Source organism: Seriola aureovittata, chromosome 9, assembly GCF_021018895.1.
Source record: "Seriola aureovittata isolate HTS-2021-v1 ecotype China chromosome 9, ASM2101889v1, whole genome shotgun sequence".
NCBI lineage: Eukaryota > Metazoa > Chordata > Actinopteri > Carangiformes > Carangidae > Seriola > Seriola aureovittata.
In genome coordinates this window covers 5873660-5894290 of record NC_079372.1, presented here as the reverse complement: position 1 = coordinate 5894290, position 20631 = coordinate 5873660, and the positions used below count along the sequence as shown (strand labels likewise).

The 20631-nt window shown below is 42.8% G+C and overlaps 1 protein-coding gene across 3 annotated transcripts in view; it reads left to right on the top strand.

Annotated features, from left to right (window-relative positions):
• The window catches only part of lrp1ab (low density lipoprotein receptor-related protein 1Ab), an 88175-nt gene that overhangs the window by 65259 nt on the left and 2285 nt on the right, over positions 1–20631 (top strand). For 2 of the 3 annotated variants that reach the window (XM_056384554.1, XM_056384553.1), the window contains exons 42-88: positions 394–583; positions 769–973; positions 1081–1273; positions 1860–1985; positions 2085–2213; positions 2593–2712; positions 3057–3170; positions 3321–3470; positions 3564–3686; positions 3852–3968; positions 4100–4228; positions 4352–4480; positions 4609–4749; positions 4913–5100; positions 6080–6263; positions 6354–6439; positions 6543–6662; positions 6853–7040; positions 7193–7398; positions 9506–9694; positions 10073–10221; positions 10468–10561; positions 10740–10856; positions 11018–11137; positions 11240–11362; positions 11454–11579; positions 11681–11797; positions 12465–12571; positions 12708–12840; positions 13089–13211; positions 13334–13456; positions 13557–13694; positions 13802–13939; positions 14084–14203; positions 14290–14582; positions 14662–14840; positions 14956–15062; positions 15276–15395; positions 15531–15707; positions 15869–16009; positions 16149–16322; positions 17451–17612; positions 17858–18029; positions 18530–18631; positions 18733–18806; positions 18893–18986; positions 19854–19998. In XM_056384554.1, the coding sequence (XP_056240529.1) occupies positions 394–583; positions 769–973; positions 1081–1273; positions 1860–1985; positions 2085–2213; positions 2593–2712; positions 3057–3170; positions 3321–3470; positions 3564–3686; positions 3852–3968; positions 4100–4228; positions 4352–4480; positions 4609–4749; positions 4913–5100; positions 6080–6263; positions 6354–6439; positions 6543–6662; positions 6853–7040; positions 7193–7398; positions 9506–9694; positions 10073–10221; positions 10468–10561; positions 10740–10856; positions 11018–11137; positions 11240–11362; positions 11454–11579; positions 11681–11797; positions 12465–12571; positions 12708–12840; positions 13089–13211; positions 13334–13456; positions 13557–13694; positions 13802–13939; positions 14084–14203; positions 14290–14582; positions 14662–14840; positions 14956–15062; positions 15276–15395; positions 15531–15707; positions 15869–16009; positions 16149–16322; positions 17451–17612; positions 17858–18029; positions 18530–18631; positions 18733–18806; positions 18893–18986; positions 19854–19998 (6695 nt within the window). Of the gene's footprint in view, positions 1–393; positions 584–768; positions 974–1080; positions 1274–1859; positions 1986–2084; positions 2214–2592; positions 2713–3056; positions 3171–3320; positions 3471–3563; positions 3687–3851; positions 3969–4099; positions 4229–4351; positions 4481–4608; positions 4750–4912; positions 5101–6079; positions 6264–6353; positions 6440–6542; positions 6663–6852; positions 7041–7192; positions 7399–9505; positions 9695–10072; positions 10222–10467; positions 10562–10739; positions 10857–11017; positions 11138–11239; positions 11363–11453; positions 11580–11680; positions 11798–12464; positions 12572–12707; positions 12841–13088; positions 13212–13333; positions 13457–13556; positions 13695–13801; positions 13940–14083; positions 14204–14289; positions 14583–14661; positions 14841–14955; positions 15063–15275; positions 15396–15530; positions 15708–15868; positions 16010–16148; positions 16323–17450; positions 17613–17857; positions 18030–18529; positions 18632–18732; positions 18807–18892; positions 18987–19124; positions 19164–19853; positions 19999–20631 lie in introns of all 3 variants that reach the window. The other variant, XM_056384555.1, reaches the window with a different exon arrangement.

The following is a 20631-nucleotide window of genomic DNA, read 5'->3' as shown; positions in this document are numbered from 1 at the left end:
CTTCCATTTTACTCTTTTCTTTTTTAACATTTCTTTTTAACCTTGACCATCTTCCTCGCAGCGTTTTTCCACTCATGAATTGATGTGGGAAGATGGGGAAAACCTTAAAAGCATTTACCGCTGCCTCTTTGATAAAGCCTCACAGAGTTAACCATGGGGGCAACTTGTTACACCTGTGACAGTGATTAATGATTTGTTGAATTCTCAGTGAAGGTCCTCATTAAAGCTCCAACTAAGACCCCTGAGAGGTGATATTTTTTTTATAGTGAAATAAAGAGTTTGTTCTTCTCAAGCTTTGGCTGCACAGCAACAAAGGAACCACAGGCTGAAAAACTATCGTCAAGGGTCCAAAATATTTGCTAAGGGCCAACCTCTTCCTTCTCTGTTCCGCAGATGTTGGGTCAGTTGAGGGCCTGGCGTACCACCGCGGTTGGGATACATTGTACTGGACCAGTTACACAACCTCTACCATCACTCGCCACACTGTGGACCAGAGCCGCTCTGTGGCATATAACCGCAACACTGTGGTCACTATGTCTGGAGAAGACCACCCCAGAGCCTTTGTGCTGGACGAGTGTCAGGAGTGAGTCATTAACACTGAAGCTTGGTGTTCTGCACTCAGGGCCCAGTTCCAATAGTGTTTCCTTCTTTTTTCTTTTTGAACAGCAGATTTATTTTAATTCACTCAGCCGTAACGTTTATACCAAGACATTTTGGGAGCTCCCACTGCACATCATAATGCTTGTCCTGCGTTTGTTCCCACTATAGTCTCATGTTCTGGACCAACTGGAATGAGCAGGCTCCCAGCATCATGAGAGCTTCTCTGAATGGAGCCAATGTGCTTGTGATCATCGGCAGTGACATTAAAACTCCCAATGGCCTGGCCATAGATCACCGTGCTGAGAAACTCTACTTCTCCGACGCCACCTTGGACAAGATTGAACGCTGTGAATATGATGGAAGCAGCCGTTATGTGAGACAGCCCTTTCATTTTTCTATTAAAAAAAAAAAAAAAACCATCAAGGCGTTGAGTTAGATTTCAGTGTTCATTGAATTTATGCCTGCACTTTTCTTCTTCAGGTGTTGTTGAAGAATGAGCCTGTCCATCCGTTTGGCCTGGCTGTGTATGGAGACTACATCTTCTGGACTGACTGGGTGAGGAGGGCCGTACTCAGAGCTGACAAGTACACGGGAGGAGACATGAAAGTGCTGCGTGCTGACATCCCTCAGCAGCCAATGGGAATCATTGCTGTGGCTAATGACACCAACAGCTGTGAGTATCATTCACTGTAGTCATTGTACGGTTTGTATAGGTTGCCCCTCTCAATTATATAATGCTGCTGGTATTATAAAAGCTGTTGGTCTGTCAGTAAGTCTGCTGGTCCACAACTTTGCTTCAGACTGAAATACCTCAACAACTATCGGATGGATTGCCATGAAATCTGATAGACGCTCATGTTCCCGTCAGGATAAATTGTAATCACTTTTGGTGTTCTCCTGACTTTCGCTCTTGAGCCATCATCATGTCAAAATTTTAATTTGTCCTGTTTATTGCTAATTAGAAAATGTTGGCATGCTAACACACTAAACTAAGATGGTGAGTGTGGTTTATTATAACTGCTTGTTACCATTGTCTTATGCAATGGAGTCTTATCTTGTACATCATGGAGGGCAGCTTATACAGACTAAACATGGTCAATCAGAATAGTTCATGCAGAATGTTTTAATGACACTTTCTTTGTGCCATAGTATTATGACTTCATATCATTAGATACACTACATACATGATGCAGGGCCTTTTGTCATTTGACATGCAGAGAGAAAAGTCTCCTTGACACTCTGTGTTATACATTCCTCAGGTGAGTTTTCTCCTTGCCGAACAAATAATGGAGGTTGCCAAGACCTGTGCCTGCCCACATCTGATGGACGGGTCAACTGCAGTTGCCGTGGAGACAGACAACTTCTGGAAGACAGCACCTGCTCTTGTAAGAGAGAGAGAGATTATTTTAGGATCACATTATACAAAGGCTCCTCTTCATTAAAAGGTTGATTGTCGTTTAAATAAAATGTTTCTACCTCGCCAGCATTGAACGTGTCATGTGGAAGTGTGGATGACTTTGAGTGTGGAAACGGTGACTGTATCAACTACAGCCTGACATGTGACGGCATGGCCCACTGCAAGGACAAGTCTGATGAGAAACAGTCCTATTGTGGTGAGTTTTTTAAGGAGCTATTTGTTAGTGTACAATGAGCTCACGGGTCATAGTTTTTTATTTTATAATTTGCAGGTAATTAGCAGATTGTCATATTCAAGGCAATTTAGAATGAGTGCACAAGTGAAATAAATCTTTAGATCATGAGGGGGAGCATGGGCTAATATGTTAATATGTGACCAGGGAAAGAAATTTACATTTTGAGTTAACAGGTGGGGTAGGGAGAAAAGAGTAGTCCATTTGAATTAAGATATACAGTACAGATTATCAGTTTCAATTATAAAATAGTGAACTGGTGAATTAGGTCATATTTAAAATATGCAAAAAATGATTCTGCACTTAACTAAGTTAACTATAATCAACTGCTCTTCCTCCACAGCCAATCGAATTTGTAAGAAAGGCTATCGACGCTGCATTAATGGCCGCTGTATTGGCCACCAGTTCTGGTGTGATGGCACGGATGACTGTGGAGACCATTCAGATGAACTGCCCTGCAACAGTAAGTAATTCATGTCCATTTTATAGGTGCAGCTAACTGAAAAGGTGACAGGTGCACAAATAAACCATGTTAGTCCCCTGTTTAAGGTTTACATGTTACCAGATTTGGACACATTTTAACTGTTCTGTTCACACAACACTGCAATGTTTTTGCTGATCAAACTGCCTGATCTGCAAATTGAAATGACTCCTCAGAGAAGAACTGTAGAGTGGTTTCATTAGCCTAATGAAATGCTCTTTTGCAGGTACATAATTATAAAGTTGACTTAATGAGGAGGTTGTATTTGCTTTTGAAGGTGTATTTGCTCCCCATTTCTGAATTTAAAAACTTGCTGCTTTCTGCAGTGACCCTGTGCAAAGTAGGAGAGTTCCAGTGCAAAGATGGAAGCTGCATCTCCAACTTTAGCCGCTGTGACCAGGTGGTCAACTGTGAAGATGCTAGTGATGAAATGAACTGCCGTAAGTCATCTAAGATAATTCCACTTCAGCAGTATTTCCTGTCCCTCCTTAATCACCAGGGGCATTTTAATGGAAAAGTTGGTTCTCCTCTATGAATTAAAAAGAATGAGGTTTGAGGTAGTTTTTAAAGGCTTTTCCCATTTTTCTCAGAGCCCACAGACTGCTCCCGTTTCTTCCGCCTGGGAGTGAAAGGAGTGTCCTTCCAGAGCTGTGAGAAAACAACTCTGTGTTATCTGTCCTCGTGGGTGTGTGATGGCAACAACGACTGTGGAGACTTTTCCGATGAGAGAAACTGCCCAGGTTACATGCTTTGTTTCCCCTCTGACAATTTAAGAAAAATTGACAGCATTCAAAGATTTTATATCATGTTTTTTTTTTTCTGTTGTCTTGCAGATAAAAGGAAGCTTAAATGTCCAGTCAACTTCTTTGCTTGTCCCAGCGGTCGCTGCATTCCTATGAGTTGGACCTGTGATAAGGAGAATGACTGTGAGAACGGAGCTGATGAGACACACTGTGGTCAGTCTTCCACAAAATACCCTGAACTTTCTTGAAAACACAAAGCATACCAGAAAAACCAGACTGTTTTCTTTAGGCTTCCTGCTGTACATGGAAAAACATGATTTACGGTTAGGGTGAATTAAATAATTTTCTCTGAAATGCTCTCTTTGCTTTCCTTTGCAGACAAATTTTGTACATCCACCCAGTTTGAATGTGGGAACCACCGCTGTATTTCCAGCCATTGGGTATGTGATGGCTCTGATGACTGTGGTGATGGTTCTGATGAGGACCAGAAATGCAGTAAGTGACATATTACTTAAATTCACCAATGTAAAAGTACTTTCTCCCACGCCCAGTGAAGACATTGGACTGTAGGCGTAAGACTTCCTGATGTTACATCATCAAGTAACTTTCCCATAATGTTGTCACAGAGTCCAAGACCTGCAGTCCAGAGGCTTTCCAGTGTCCAGGCTCCCACATGTGTGTGCCTCAACGCTGGAAGTGTGATGGAGACAAGGACTGTCCTGATGGAGCCGATGAGAGTGTCAAGGCTGGCTGTAGTGAGTGGGACAGTTACAAAATACCCCCATGGAAAAAATCTGTCCTCTCTGTGTTGTGATTGATGAAAAATGTGCTCCAACTAAGTTCAATGTCCATTAACAGTGTGTTTCTTTCGGTCCCAGTGTACACCAACAACACCTGCGATGCTGAGAATGAGTTCATGTGCCAGAACAGACAGTGTATCCCCAAACACTTCGTGTGCGATCATGACATCGACTGCTCCGATGGCTCAGATGAATCCCCAGAATGTGGTGAGTGTCTGTGATATTTGTGTCATGAAAGAGAAATAGAGAGCGAGAGAATGTGATTGGTGATTATATTTGTCATACCGCCAAGTGAGGCTGAGGTTAATATTTAACATACTCTTGTTCTGGTGTAGAATATCCAACATGTGGTCCAGAAGAGTTCCGCTGTGCCAACGGTCGCTGTCTCAACCAGAAGAAATGGGAGTGTGACGGGGAGTTTGACTGTCAGGATCGTTCGGATGAAGCTCCCAAGAACCCACGCTGCACTGACTCAGGTAGGTGTTACCATTTAAAATAAATAAATAAATCTTATTATAACTTTTATTTCTCTACCAAAATAATGAAGTATTAGTCATGATATGAGTAACTTTTTGTTCAGACAGGCTGTAGCTGCACCCAGTGACACTAATATAACAAGCCATTTGCCTATGATTTCAGAGAGGACGTGTAATGAGTCAGCCTTCATGTGCCGTAATGGGAAGTGTTTGAATGAGACTCTGCTGTGTGACCGCAATGATGACTGTGGTGATGGCTCTGATGAACTCAACTGCTTCATCAACGAGTGTCTCAACAGTAAGCTGAGTGGCTGCTCGCAGCTCTGTGATGACCTCAAGATTGGCTTCAAGGTAAGACTAACACCTAATTGGTTGTTTTAAAGATTTTTTTCTTTTTTTTTTTTTTTTTTTTTTTTTTTTTTTACAAATGTTTTCAGTCAAAGTGCAATTAAAGCAAATTAAATTACTTCATGAACTCACTGATTTTAATTAGCCAAGAAATTATAATAGACACACAGTTACCTCACAGACGAATGGGGTGTATGGTGTTACTGAGGACCTGAAGTAAAAGAAAAAAAAGAAAAAAAAAAGTTGGGAACCACTCACTTCAGGCATGCAGTTATGTAAGAAAAAAACATGTTTTGGCTCTCTTTCTTGAAAGTAGGAGGCCAGTCTTAGAACAACTTGAACTCTATGTGAACTGTCAGGTCTGTGGTGTGGAGGCTGTGGCCACAGCTTCATTTAAAAATGATAAAGAACAATTTGGATGCCAAAATCATTGTATTTATGCAGATGGGGGTGTGGTTAAGCTATTGAGTAAGTATTTGAGTTCATACATGTTATCGTATATAGCTTCACCATCACAGATTTGTGTGACTTCCTTTGTGCATATACTGGCTTAGTATCCTGCAAATTCCCACATAATAGTGAGGGAGTAGTTGGAAGTGTGAGACTGTGCGTTGGCGTTCTCTCAAAACGCAGATGTGCTCATGAAAAGTTCATTGCTTGTTATTTTACTGACACAGTGGATGTCAGCTTATCATTTACCCATGCTCTCTGTTGTAAGACAACTTAGCAAATGAGATTTGTAGCTATTCATGCAGCACACGTCAGTGTTGAGATATCTGTACCACTTAACGTAGGAATTGGGAAAGAATTAGGCTTTTGGTTAAAAAAAAAAAAAAAAACCTCATCTATCAGGTTGAGTGGCAGAGGTTTCATGACAGGTGGTGGCAGACCCTTGTAATTGCTCCAGACTAAAAGTGAGAAGTGCCAGAACCCGTAGGGTGTGAGATTTTTACACATCTCCTGTGCTCTCGTTCCTCTTCAGTGCCGGTGTCATCCCGGATTCCAGCTGAAGCGAGATGGGAAAACGTGTGTGGATATAGACGAGTGTACAACCACCTACCCCTGTTCTCAGCGCTGCATCAACACACATGGCAGCTTCCACTGTCTCTGCGTGGATGGCTTTGAACTCAGCCCCAATGACCCCACCATCTGCAAGTCCACATCGGGTAAGGCATGCACGTGCATGGTTTGCATTTTGCTGGTTGCTCATAGCCAATTCAATCCTGAAGCATAAGTTTTCTATTTGGTGTTTGTAGAAGAGGAGCCATATTTAATCTTTGCTAACCGGTACTACCTGAGGAAACTCAACCTGGATGGTTCCAACTACACTCTTATAAAGCAGGTGAGCGTCTCACATGTTTTTGGTTCTCGGTTTAACCTACTGACACACATCAAGGTGAAGTTCCTCCATGCATCTGTTAATACTGTACCACCCGTTGTTTCAGGGTCTGAATAATGCAGTGGCGCTGGACTTCCACTATGCAGAGCAGATGATCTACTGGACAGATGTGACCACTCAGGGCAGCATGATCCGACGCATGCATATGAACGGCAGCAACATGGAGGTCAGTGAGGAAATCGGACACAGTTTTATCTAATGGGAATTTTGAGCTGTATTGATACTGAAGACCAATTGGTTAATTAGTACAGCCAACACATTAACCATAATATTTACTTAGTTTCATGAAAGTTGTGTAATTATCCAACTGGACTGACTTAATCATTGTTTAACCCTGTGACCCACTGTACTGACAGGTGTTACACCGGACCTCCCTGAGTAACCCAGACGGCTTGGCAGTGGACTGGGTTGGCGGAAACTTATACTGGTGTGACAAAGGCCGGGACACCATTGAGGTGTCAAAGCTCAACGGGGCCTACCGGACTGTGTTGGTTAACAACGGCCTAAGGGAACCTCGTGCTGTTGCTGTGGACGTACGCTATGGGTGAGAAACATAGCTCACCTGAAACTAAGCTCATGTGTTTTTATTATTTTAACTGGTAACCTCTAGGACATGTTTTCAATTTTAATTAAATTTAATTAAATTTTAAACTGTAACTGTAATTAGAACAATTGTCTTTATGCCCTTGTCTTCAGATACTTGTACTGGTCTGACTGGGGTGATAACCCTCACATTGGGAGAATTGGGATGGACGGCACCAACAGAAGTGTGATTGTAGAGGATAAGATCACTTGGCCCAATGGACTAACCCTGGACTTCATCAATGACCGTATATACTGGGCTGATGCCAGGGAGGACTACATTGAGTTTGCCAGCCTGGATGGCACCAGTAGACACACAGGTAATGTGCCAGTACACACTCAGACTTGAGTTTTTCTTACTCTTACTGCTTTTACACACTTAGAACAACATGACTGATGGGTTACACTTTTCTGACGCATAGTTGACAGTGTGAGACTCCAGGTGCATGTGCTGGTCTATGTATTGGCTCCTAGAAATATTCACAGGGGTTTTTCCTTAAATTTAAAGTCATGATCAAACATAGCTAATTATGAGAGTTACGCTGGTAGTGGAACAAGGAAGTGCTGAATGAGTTTCCTCTTGTCAAATAAATACATGCCACCAAGCATAAGCAGGCAGCTCAGATAGAGTCCTGCAGCACAGGCTCAGCGGACAGAAACACTGAATAGGGCAGATTGTCCTCATTAGTGAGGCCTCTAGCATGTAAGACGTCTGCATAGCGCTCAGTTGTCTAGCACACTCGCTACAATAGTTCATATTGTCAGCCAACTGGGTGTGCAGAGGAATTCTGGAGCTCAGCGGGCGTCTGTATTAAAATTTCTCACATTCACTAAGCTCTTCTCAACACACAACACAACAGCTATGGCATCCATCATTCCTTGGATGAAGAATGTAATAATGTAAAACTGGGGGTGTCTGGGATTGTATCTATAGAACTCACTTGTGCAAGAGCATTGTGACTTTTTCATTCAACATAATGTTCCAGCAAGAAAACCAGTGCTGATGGAAGCACGTTGAACAAAAAACAATATTTATATCCAATTACAAATGCTATTCATCGTAGAAGGTCACATAGTCTTGTATTAGCTCGGTGATGTTGGTCTACCAGTAGTATGTCACACACACACACACACCAGTGTGGTATTGTGTGTGTTTGCAGAACAAGATTTGGTCTGTTTGAATTTAGATAAGCATTGACCAAAGGGTGCTTAATGCTAATCTGACTAATATCTCAGTTCGACCTGATGTTGTAAACCCACTCCTATCACATGATAAAAAATCTTTTAATTGTTTAAAGCAATTGTTAAAATCAATGCTGAAATCACAGTCACTTGATGACAAGGTGTTTTGAACTTCTGCCGTGTGTGTGTGTGCGTGTGTGTGTATGTATGTGTGTGTGTGCGCGTGTCTGTGTGTGCGTGTGTGTGTCTGTGTGTGTGTGTGCGTGTGTGTGAGAGTTTGTGTGTCTGCTCCATGTTAGTCTTCCTGCATGTGCCTATTCATGCATGTGTGACGTGTTTGGATTGCTGTCTTTTACAACAGAAAATAATGGTGTTTCTCCGTAACGCACCAGCCTCAAACACTAAGAGCAAACACATGATATGACGAGAATATAGGAGCAGAAAAGGTGCAATTGGAGTGTAAAGCCTAATGAAGCGTAGAACCCATTACATAACACACAGATATAGTGGAGCCGCTGTAGCTGTGCACCCCACCCTGCTTCTGTCATTAACAGTGTGAGAGTTTACCAGCAGTTTCTCTTTGGATCTTGAGTCTTTGAGTCTTTCTCATTGAATTTCTAGAATATCATGGAAGTTTGAAACATGTATAATGTTTACCTGTTTGTCATATTTATTTGATTAGACGCCAGCTGTTGTATGTTGTACGCACACTTCACCTCAAGTCAGAATGTAGACTGCTAACAGCTGTTTACAGCACATGATCATACACAGAGGTCATTCAATGTGCTTCAGAGAAATAAAAGAAGCATAAAATAGAATTAAGAAGCATAATAAGAAAGCAGTTTAAGCACAGTATAACAACACAGATTATTAAATTGATAATAAGTATAATAAGTGCAAGATTAAAAGATTAAATGAAGGCAGAGGAGAATAGAGCAGTTCAGTTTTAAGCTTCTTTTTAAAGCCAGTTATGGTTCGGGCAGATTTTCTGGTTCCAGCAGTGGGCAGCATAGTGGCTGAAAGTCATTTCACCTGGTTTAATTTTAATTTTGGGCACCACTAACTGACCAGCTCCTGCAGATCGTAGAGACCTATTGGGCTTAAATACATCGAACATTTCTGAAATATATTTAGAAAGACATTCGATTTTACTTAGGACCATGATGGGAAACCTTCAATAAGAATGATTCAGTTATTTTCTCATAAACGATGTGATTGATTTGTTGTTTGTCGTCTGTTTCACAGTTCTAAGCCACGACATCCCTCACATCTTTGCCATGACTCTGTTTGAGGAGTACATCTACTGGACCGACTGGGAGACGAAGTCCATTAACAGAGCTCACAAGACTTTGGGTACCAACAAGAGCACACTGATCAGCACCCTGCATCGACCCATGGACATCCACATCTACCATCCCTATCGCCAGCCCGAAGGTCAGAGCACTTACAAGAAGCATGTGTAAACTGATGTGTATTAAGCTGGGGCATTAACTAACAGGTTCATTTGGTATTTCACTGATCACTGACTCAAATAAAATTTCACAACCATACTGTTAAACATGTCGTACCTAACTCTGTTTCAATATGATACATACCAACTGAACATCTAGTCTAGGAGAGAAGAAATGAAAAAGTATTAAGGTGTTGGAATTCATTATATGTAAAATTTAAATGCACGCAAAGACACACAGACTCTGAAATGCATATTTATAACTCTCCCTAATTTTATTGTAGATATGATAAAACATCAGTCTTGTGCTGAAAATCATTTTAGAGGTTTAAACATTTCCCATTGTTCTGTCTCGTTCCCAGTGCTCAACCACCCGTGCCAGACGAACAACGGCGGCTGCAGTAACCTCTGTCTCCTCGCTCCTGGTGGAGGCTACAAGTGTGCCTGTCCCACCAACTTCTACCTGGCCAATGATCAGCGCACTTGCATGTCCAACTGCACAGCCAGTCAGGTAGGGAGGCTGTGTAAACATTGCATCATCAACGTGAATATGACTTAATGACTACAGTTGATAAGTGGATTTTCATATCTCGATGTCTCGCTGTGGCTTGTTTGATGAACTTCTCATACCTGGGGAGCTGGCCGGTGGCCCAGTGATACAGTAGCTAGCTTTTGGTTCGTCAACGGGACTGAAGCAGTAAATCTTCGGTGTTATGCCATATCATCACTTTGATTAATTTCCCTCTCCCTGCTGTAGTTTGTGTGCAAGAACGACAAGTGCATTCCTTTCTGGTGGAAATGTGACACGGAGGATGATTGTGGTGACCGGTCGGACGAGCCAGCAGACTGCCGTGAGTGTTTGAGAGAGATAATTAGAAATCCTGTAACATGGTACATGCATGGGGTTAGGTTTTACTCAAACTCATCATAAGAGGAGCCATTCTGCAGGGTGGAGTTGAAATGCTAAAAAATATTGTGGTGTAAGTTCAGTGTGATCCTGATAAATCGTGACCCTTTCTTCGATGACAGCTGAATTCAAGTGCAGGCCGGGGCAGTTCCAGTGTGGTACAGGCATCTGCACCAACCCTGCCTACATCTGTGATGGAGACAATGACTGCCAGGACAACTCAGATGAGGCGAACTGCGGTATGTCTCTCTGTTTATATACATTTATTCAACCCCAAATAATTATCTTTCATTTTAATAATCTGCACCCATCCATATTTTTTCTTGTATGCCACCAACACCACTTCATTGTTGATTACTGATTAGCATCATATCTACTGCTTGTTTCTGTTTCTCTGCAGATATTCATGTTTGCCTGCCCAGCCAGTTCAAATGTTCCCACCCGAGCCGCTGCATCCCAGGCATCTTCCGCTGTAACGGCCAGGACAACTGCGGAGAGGGAGAGGACGAGAAGGACTGCCGTGAGTAGAGACCTTTCTTCCCTTTTTTCCATCAGTGCCTGGCTGAAATGCTATTCTTTCACCTTCTGCTTTTCTTACACAATCTGTTATTCCTTCACATAGCTGAGGTCACATGCGCCCCCACCCAGTTCCAGTGTGCCATCACCAAACGCTGCATACCTCGTGTCTGGGTGTGTGACCGTGACAACGACTGTGTGGATGGATCTGATGAACCCACCAACTGCAGTAGGACACTCAGCTTGTTTCTCATTTTCTTGATTCTGAGTCATCCTGATTAACTGTCTGTGTAACCGCCACCAAATGTTTCCCCCTCCAGCCCAGATGACTTGTGGTGTGGACGAGTTCCGATGTAAAGACTCTGGTCGCTGCATCCCTGCTCGCTGGAAGTGTGATGGCGAGGACGACTGTGGCGATGCGTCAGATGAACCAAAAGAGGAGTGTGGTAAGAGTCTCCTCTCCAGATGTGCTGAAGAGATGTTTGTGGTACTGACTCTTGTTTCCAAATTGTGTTTTTCCTGTAACATTTTTCTGTGCTGTGTGCAGCTGAGAGGACATGTGAGCCGTACCAGTTCAGATGTAAGAACAACCGCTGCGTACCGGGCCGCTGGCAGTGCGACTATGACAACGACTGTGGGGACAACTCAGATGAAGACAAGTGTAGTATGTGTCACCTTGAGCTTGGAAACAAAGCCTTCATACTGTCAGCATCTGTTATCTCACCTTGTCCAATGTCACTTACATTCATAACCACGTCTTGTCCACTGGTAACATACTCACTTTACACCTTTATCTTGTTAGCTGTGCATATTAAGTCACTAGCTCAGCACTAACATCCATTCCCTGTCATTTCTGACTTACCTCATCTGATGTTTGTTTCATTTCATACTGTCCTGTTGGCATGAGCCAGAGGTAAGTTACTCCACCTTCATATGAACTGCTCCCATATTCAGTGTCACCTCCCTGCTGTGCCTTTTACTCCACACTATCTTCATGCTCATGTCCAACTGTGATCCCCACCCGCCTGTGAGAGTCTGCAGGCTGAGCTCTAAATAGATTCATTTTTTTTAACATTGTTGTACTGATTTCCTTTGCCACCAGATGCCACTGCACAAGACTTTATTTTTAATGCGAATGTATACATATGGGAAGATGTATAAAACACTCAAATTTAATCAGTTATATTAAAGTAATATTGAGATTTATTGAGCTCCTTTCATTCTCTCACATAACCTCCCTCAGGGTCTACAATTTCCGTGTGCTTGTGCCGTGTTTGTGCTGTTGAAGTGTTGTCATCAACATGAACCCTGTCCTTCTTCTTCTTCTCTAGTGCCCCGACAATGTTCAGAAAGTGAGTTTGCCTGCACAAACGGTCGCTGTATTGCCGGAAGGTGGAAGTGCGATGGAGACCATGACTGTGCTGATGGATCTGATGAGGTGCAGAAACTTTTTGTTTGGGTGTTTAAGTGACCTTTAAATAACATTTAATCTTGATTGACAATAATGCTGAATTGCCGGTGTTTGGTATTTGTTTGTAAGTATAAAAGCTGATCCTCCCCTGATGTTTCTGCAGCATGGTTGTGATCTGAAGTGTGACAACGACCAGTACCAGTGTAAGAACGGACACTGTATCCCCATCCGCTGGCGGTGTGATGCTGACCCTGACTGCATGGACGGCAGTGATGAGGAGAATTGTGGCAGTGCTGGTAAGGAAATGTTATTGTTTTTTTAAAACTATTTTAATAGTTTTTGTTTTCAATGTGTCTGCAAAAAAATAAGAATGAATTGACGTTTAATGAGACAAATGTGTGACTATGATTTGTCACACATTTGGCTTGTTGTTGCAAAACACCCAGATTTTGTGCCATGTGCCATGAAAGAAGGTATATCAAGTTTTATGCAAACACATATCGGTAGTAAAAAATCTCTTCTTTTTTCCTCTTGTTTTTCTCAGCTGGGCGTCACTGCCCTCAGGATGAGTTCCAGTGTAACAACACTTTGTGTAAACCCCTCGCCTGGAAGTGTGACGGGGAGGATGACTGTGGGGACAACTCTGACGAGAATCCTGATGAGTGCAGTGAGTGCAGCCTTGTGAATCACACACATCTTGAAACGCTCTCAGTCTTCATCTTTTGTCCTGACGTGTTTTTTTTTTCGCCTCTTTGTCCCTCTTGTCTTCTTTCTCTGTTCGGCTCTCAGGGAGGTTCCAGTGTCCTCCCACCAGGGCTTTCCGCTGCCAGAACGATCGTGTCTGTCTGCACTTGTCAAAGAGATGTGACGGGGTCAATAACTGTGGCGACAACTCAGATGAACTCAACTGCCGTAAGTTGTGAAGTCATTCAAATCACTGTGAAAATCCCTTCTTCTGCATTTTTAATCTAGGAGATGATTGACCTGTGTGTGTGGTGTTATATGTTTACAGCTGCCCCTCCAGCTGTTCCCACATGTGAGAAGGATGAGTTCTTGTGTGCCAACCGCAGATGCATCAGCTCCACTCTGCGCTGTAACTTCTTTAACGACTGTGAAGATTACGGCTCTGACGAGATCAACTGCAAGACAGGTGCCTCATGTCAAAGATGATTTCTGTAATATAACTGACCACAGATCTGAGGTCTCCAACCTTAAATGCACGGACTCACCTTTCACTTGTTGCATGCTTGTTTTCAGACACCAAGCTAAATGACTGTAGGAGTAACAGGACTCAGTGTGGTGATGGAGATGAGGCCCACTGTGTCACCAATGGCACGGACTCCTTCTGCTCCTGCAAACCAGGCTTCCAGAAGACAGGACACCACACCTGTGGAGGTACACATGCAAAAAAACATTGCAGCTGCTATGACAAATAATAACTAATTTCAAACATTTAAAATATAACGACTGATTACACTTTCGAGGCTTCAATATTATTGTATTCAACATGATTTCCCTGTGGCTCTCCATTTTTTTTAGATAAGAACGAGTGTCTGCAGTTTGGAGTCTGTTCCCATATCTGTAACAACACCAAAGGCTCCTTTAAATGCAGCTGCCACAAATACTTTAGCAGGATCAATGACACCTGCAAGGCTGACAGTGAGTGTATTTCTTTAAGCTGTTTTTTTAAATAATTAATTATTTGAGAGGCCATCCTTGTGACTTTTTTCCTCTTTTCCTTCCAGACATGAACAGCAGTCGACAGATTCTCTACATCGCTGACGACAACGAAATCCGAAGCCTGGACCCTGGCATGCCCAACTGGCGCTATGAGCAGACCTTCCAAGGGGATGCCAGTGTGCGTATTGATGCGATGGACCTGCACATCAAGACCAACCGCATCTTCTGGACCAACTGGCACACAGGCCGCATCTCCTCCTATGAACTTCCAGGACCGTCCACATCATCATCCTCCTCCTCCTCCTCCAACTCTCACCGTAACCGACGGCAGAGCGAGGGAAGGATCACCAACTTGCAGGTAATTCTGGTACCACTGCAAACACAGCACACACACAAACTCATGAACATCCTGTAAATGCCCTTGTGCTTGTGTTCAGATCAAAGAACTGAAGATGCCTCGTGGTATAGCGGTGGACTGGGTGGCTGGTAATCTGTACTGGACTGACTCTGGTCGCGATGTAATCGAAGTGGCTCAGATGTCAGGCCAACACTGCAAGACCCTCATCTCTGGCATGATAGATGAGCCTTACGCCATTGTAGTGGATCCACAGAGAGGGTAAGAGACGGTCGCTTCAGTGAAACAATCATATACAATAAAGTATATCGTTTTTAGAATAGCTTTTTCTGTGGACGTGTTTTGTAATGTGTGTTCAAACTCTGTTTCCCCTCAGGACCATGTACTGGGCAGACTGGGGGAACCACCCTAAAATTGAGACAGCTTCCATGGACGGCACTCTGAGACAAACTCTAGTTCATGAGAACATCCAGTGGCCCACAGGTCAGTATTGTGGTAGCACAGAATGATTTATATAAAACCAGATTTGTCCAGGGAAAGTCAGCTGACATGTTCTTTCCCAGCAACTCGCTGTGATACATTCACAACTTTAGACAGCTTTACACTCTGGAGCTGCCCAGCACAACCACAGTCTTTTATTCTCTATATAGGTTGCCATGTTTTTATCTACAAGGCTCTTCTTTTCTGCCTCTACAGGTTTGGCTGTTGACTACTTCAACGAGCGTCTTTACTGGGCAGATGCTAAACTCTCAGTTATTGGCAGTGTTCGTCTGGATGGCTCTGATCCTGTCACTGCTGTGTCCGGCATCAAAAACAGTTCAGTTTTCTTTTTTTTTTTCCACACTCAAATCAAAACCTGAATGAAAGCTGACAGTTCAGAAATCTGGCATTAACATGGTGCCGGCATATTTAATCCCTGTTTGTCTAATTTCTCTTTTCTCTCATTTCCAGACCTGCTTCATCCATTCAGCATAGACATCTTTGAGGATTACATATATGGGGTCACATATGTCAACAACTTTGTCTTCCGGGTCAATAAGTTTGGCAAAGGGCCCATGGTGAATCTCACCACAGGCATCAACCACGCTACTGACATAGTCTTGTACCACCGTTACAAGCAGCCAGAGAGTGAGTGTCACAACATGCTGTGTTTCTGCACACATGTTGATGTAAATACTTTAAATTCACACATCATATGCCCAGAAAAATAACAAGTGTTTAAAGAATTCTATTTTTATAAATTCCACACACGTTTTCCTGATTGCTTGTCTTGTTTCTCTCCGCATCAGTGACTAACCCATGTGACAGGAAAAAGTGTGAGTGGCTGTGTCTACTCAGCCCCAGTGGACCAGTGTGTACCTGTCCTAACAACTACGTGGCCGACAATGGCACATGTGTGGAGAGACCGAGCCCCACCCAGTCACCATTTTGTAAGCCGGCACACACATACGCACACTTACATAAACAACTGCATTCCTGATTTCACTTTAGCCATTTAGCATGTCGCTGGTTTTACATTCAGATGGTTCTTACAAAATGTTGCTTCATCATTGAATTCCCTTTCTGCAGCTCCCCCCTCAGGGCCCTGTGATATTCAGTGTCAGAATGGTGGGAGCTGCTTCCTCAACGCCCGTCAGGTGGCCAAGTGTCGCTGCCAGCCCAGCTACACCGGAGAAAGGTGTGAGATCAACCAGTGCAGGGACTACTGCAAGAACGGTGGCACCTGCACTGCTTCTCATACAGGTGAGAGTACAACACACTCATGTGTAATCACTGGTTTATTCACTATAGACCTACTGTGATGTGAACACCTAACCCACTGGGACTCCTTTCCTTACTTAGCAGTTAGGCAAGAAGTCATTCAGTTAATATTTAGTTTCTTCCCTTGTAATAAGAACAGATGTATATTAATGGGCCTCAGAGGTGTATATTTCTGTAGAATGCAACAAGGTAAATTGCCTCGGTAGTGATTTTTATCCAAGGTAGTGGCTTGATTCTAAGGATGGAAATGTTTGTCAGTCTCATGCTCGGTCGGTCTAGACTGAAATATCTGGACAACTATTGGTGGGCTTGACGTGGGATTTTGTACAAACATTCATGGTGCCCAGAGAATGAGAATTATTAAGTTGACATTTTTGATTTTCTCTGAAATATCTCAACAGCTATTGGACTGATTGCGCTAAAATTTGGTAAACTTTTCATCTAAATTTTAATTTTATATCTACACCTTGATAGATTGGCACAAAGTTTTCTAGGAAAAATTAATCCACCTGACCTTTTCTCTAGCGCCACTATGAGCTTAACATTTGTTTTGAGTGAAATGTCTCAACAACTATTGGATGGATTTAAGCCATTGTGTATGGGAAACCCAAACATGTGCAGAGGTTATTAACTGGACATTTTTCCTTGAGGGGGAAAAATCTCTAACTAGTAAAGTAAGTGAAATAAACATCAAATGTCCAAATACATGTGAAATTATAATGCTGCTCTCGCAAGTAATTTAGGCAAACATGTTTTATTTGTTGTGAACATTGTTAGTACGATTTGCATCCATTCTTGTGATGTCTGGCAGAGCTCTCGGGATTCATTGACAACAGCAATCACAGGCCAAAAGGCTACAACAGAGAGGCCATGAAGCGATTTCTACGTCCCCAACCCTCAGTTGATGCTTGTATTTCATTTATTCTGTTACTGTATGTGTGAAACCAGAGTACATTTTTAGTCGAAATAAAGAAAATTGGGGAAATCATAAAGTTCTAAATGCTGTAAGGGACTCGTGTTGTTGAGATGCATAGCTACAGTTTTTGTGGAAGCAATTTCAGTTTTATTCACAGATTTTAACTCATAATTCATATTTCACCTGGGTTGTAGGTGCACCAACTTGCAGATGCCCTAAAGGCTTCACCGGGCCCACCTGCAACCGCCACACGTGTCAAGACTACTGCCTGAACAGTGGCAACTGCTCGGTCAACATGGGCAACCAGCCAACCTGTAGCTGCCTGCCAGAGTACCAGGGAGACCAATGCCAGTACAGTAAGTGGCAACACTTTTTGGAGGAGTTTTACTTCAGTTTGTGGATGGCTGATTAAATGTGTATAATGTTTAGCCTACTGATGTACAGTGCTTACAAAAGATGCATCTGCAAAACTGTCACACACTGTCACAAAACAGAAATTGATCTTTAATTGCTTTTGAGAAAAAGTCCCCCACTGCTAACCCAGTCTGTGGGAGAATATATGACTGAGATAGTGCTCTGCACCTCTTCCTTCTATCCTCAGGTAAATGTGAAGGCTTCTGTCAGAATGGTGGAACCTGCTTAGAAACCTCCAACGGCACCAAACTGTGTCTGTGCCCCACTCAGTACATTGGACACCAGTGCGAGCTGGACAAATGTCAGTTCTGTGGAACGGGCAAGTGTTTGACGTCATCCTCAGGGGAGGTTTCCTGCAGGTGGGTACACTGTGGAACGTGCGCTCTACACTAAATAAATTTGACTTAGACTTGTAAATATTTGTTACTATTTATTTTGGACTGCTCAGTAGCAAGTGGGCAAGGTCGGACATCACTATGCACATCACGTTCCTTGCGGGTTGGAAAGTGTGCTACATGGCTCACTGGAATGGCACTCAGTGGAGAGCATGCCTCTGCTAAGGGCAAAGAATCCTACATGTCTGTCTAACCAAAATTTTATGGGATATTCCCTGACCTTATGCCCTATCCTGCCACCAAGTTTGTTGCAAATCAGTTCTGTACTTTTTGCTTAATCCTGCCGACAAAACAAACAGACACGGCTATAAACATAACCTCATTGGTGGAGGTAAAAATATGTGGATATCCGAACATCGCACCCTCATTTAAATCATTCTAAAACCACAGGCATTAACGCTGCTATATCAGCATTCTGAGATGATCATTGAGGAATGTAATTCATGTTTTATCTGTGTGTGTAGCTGTCCCAACGGTCAGATCCAACCCAGCTGCTATTCTTGTTTGGACTACTGCGCAAATGGACAATGTTCAGTTAACACTCGCACACTGCTGCCTCAGTGCAAGTAAGATATGACACCCACCCCCATCTCAATATACTTTCTCTGTCTTTCTCTGGCTGAAACTCACACACACACTTTGTAACTCTGACTCATTGTGTGTTCAGGTGTCCTGCTGGATGGAGAGGATACAGATGTGAAGTTGCAGCTGCTCCTAGAGATTCCTCTGCTTCCAGTGGAAGTAAGTCACACAGTTGCTGACAGAGAGTCTTGTTGGTAAAACATGCACTTTGGTTCTATTTGTTCTCATTATTTGCTCACTCACAGGTACTGCTTCCATCGTAATCCCAGTGCTTCTGCTGCTGTTACTGGCACTGCTGGTGGTTGGTGCCATCTTGTGGTACAAGCGGAGAATGCGCGGGTAGGTCCTGGTTTCAGAAACTTCTTTTTTCTTTTCTTTTTTTTCAAACTCCCATTTTTCATCTGCTCCTTACACCTTTACTATCTAGCCTCTCTTTCTCTCTTACCTTTTGATAACCATCTATTTCCTGTCTCCCAGGTCTCTATGGCCAGGCAAATCTCGTTCTCAATGCTCGCGGTAACTTTATAGGGTTACATAATCAACCTGTTGACCCACAAATCCTGTCTCCTCCCTTCCTTAATACCCAGTCAGATTGGCTATGCTTTTTGTTGGTCCATTTGTCCATTCCGTTGGAAATCTGTCTGTTTGTCTTTGCCTGCCATCTCCTATTATCCTCTGTGGGGTTCCAGCCAAGCAACACAGGGACCTATTGACTCTTACCTGAAGTGGTTTTGCTGGTGATGCACAAACAATTGAGCTGTTTCGTCCTTCTTGCATCTCCATACCCTCCCTTGTTTACATGTGTAAATGTTAGGCTTACGCTATGTCCTTGCATAGTAAAATATACAATTGTGCATCTCTGAAAATGTTTAAATGCTTGCAAACAGCCAAATATTTGCAACACGAAAGTCCAGCATTCTCCACAAAGGACATGCTGCGGTATTTTCTCTGGGTTTGATCAAATGGTCTTTTGTCAAAAAAGCTCATTTGACAACCTTTAATATGTGTTGTCTTGGTTGTGTGGATCGTGTGTGGCAGTGTGCTGAGTCAGTACATGGCTTATGCCAAGTTGTGATACTTTTCCAGCCACTCTGAGTTGTATCATTCAGGGATTCCCCCCAAAATATTGAATTGTCTTTTATAATCTAGGGTCTAAATCTATTGCTTAGATGAATATTGAGTTTGTTTATCTTTGTCTGTCTGCAGTGCCAAGGGCTTCCAGCACCACCGAATGACAAATGGAGCCATGAATGTTGAGATTGGGAACCCTGCCTATAAGATCTATGAGGGAGACCCTGACGATGATGCCGGGGAGCTCCTGGATTCAGACTTTGCTTTGGACCCAGACAAGGTAAAAGAGCCGACGGCACTCCTGTTTAAAGAGTCATTTGACCCAAGAAACAAAAAAAAAAAAAACATATCTTATCACTTCAAGTGGTGTCTAGCTGAGCAGATAGTGTCAGTGTTATGAGCCAAGTTTCTGAAACTTCACACCCCAATACATTTTGGGGTGTGCTGCCATTTCTTTTTTAGAAAGTAGTTCCAATGAAACTGTTTTAAAGGTCTTTGGATTATCCAGATCACTGGGACGTGTTCACTGCCATGACACCAGTTTGTTTTATTTTTGGGATGGTAGCAGAAATTTCAGGCTCCAGTATGTCTGAACCTGGGCTACAAGCCTTGTCAAGTGCCACAAGTAAAAACGTAGTGCAAGTTTTTCCCAAATGTCAGAAAACAAATAGAATGAATGTGCATTTCCAGTATGTGTGTGTTTCACTGAGATGAAAAGCTTGTGGTGCTATTTTATTTTGGAGGCATTAAACCACCACCAGAGGAGCTTCAGTCAAAACTCAAACAGTGGAAAACAATGAAGAAAACACGTGTCACATTTTTTTTTTCCTGTATTATTTGATTATTTAAGGAAGGATACAGTCTCCTCATTGGTCCACACAGATCTGATGTTTTTTCTCTCCAGCGGACTGGA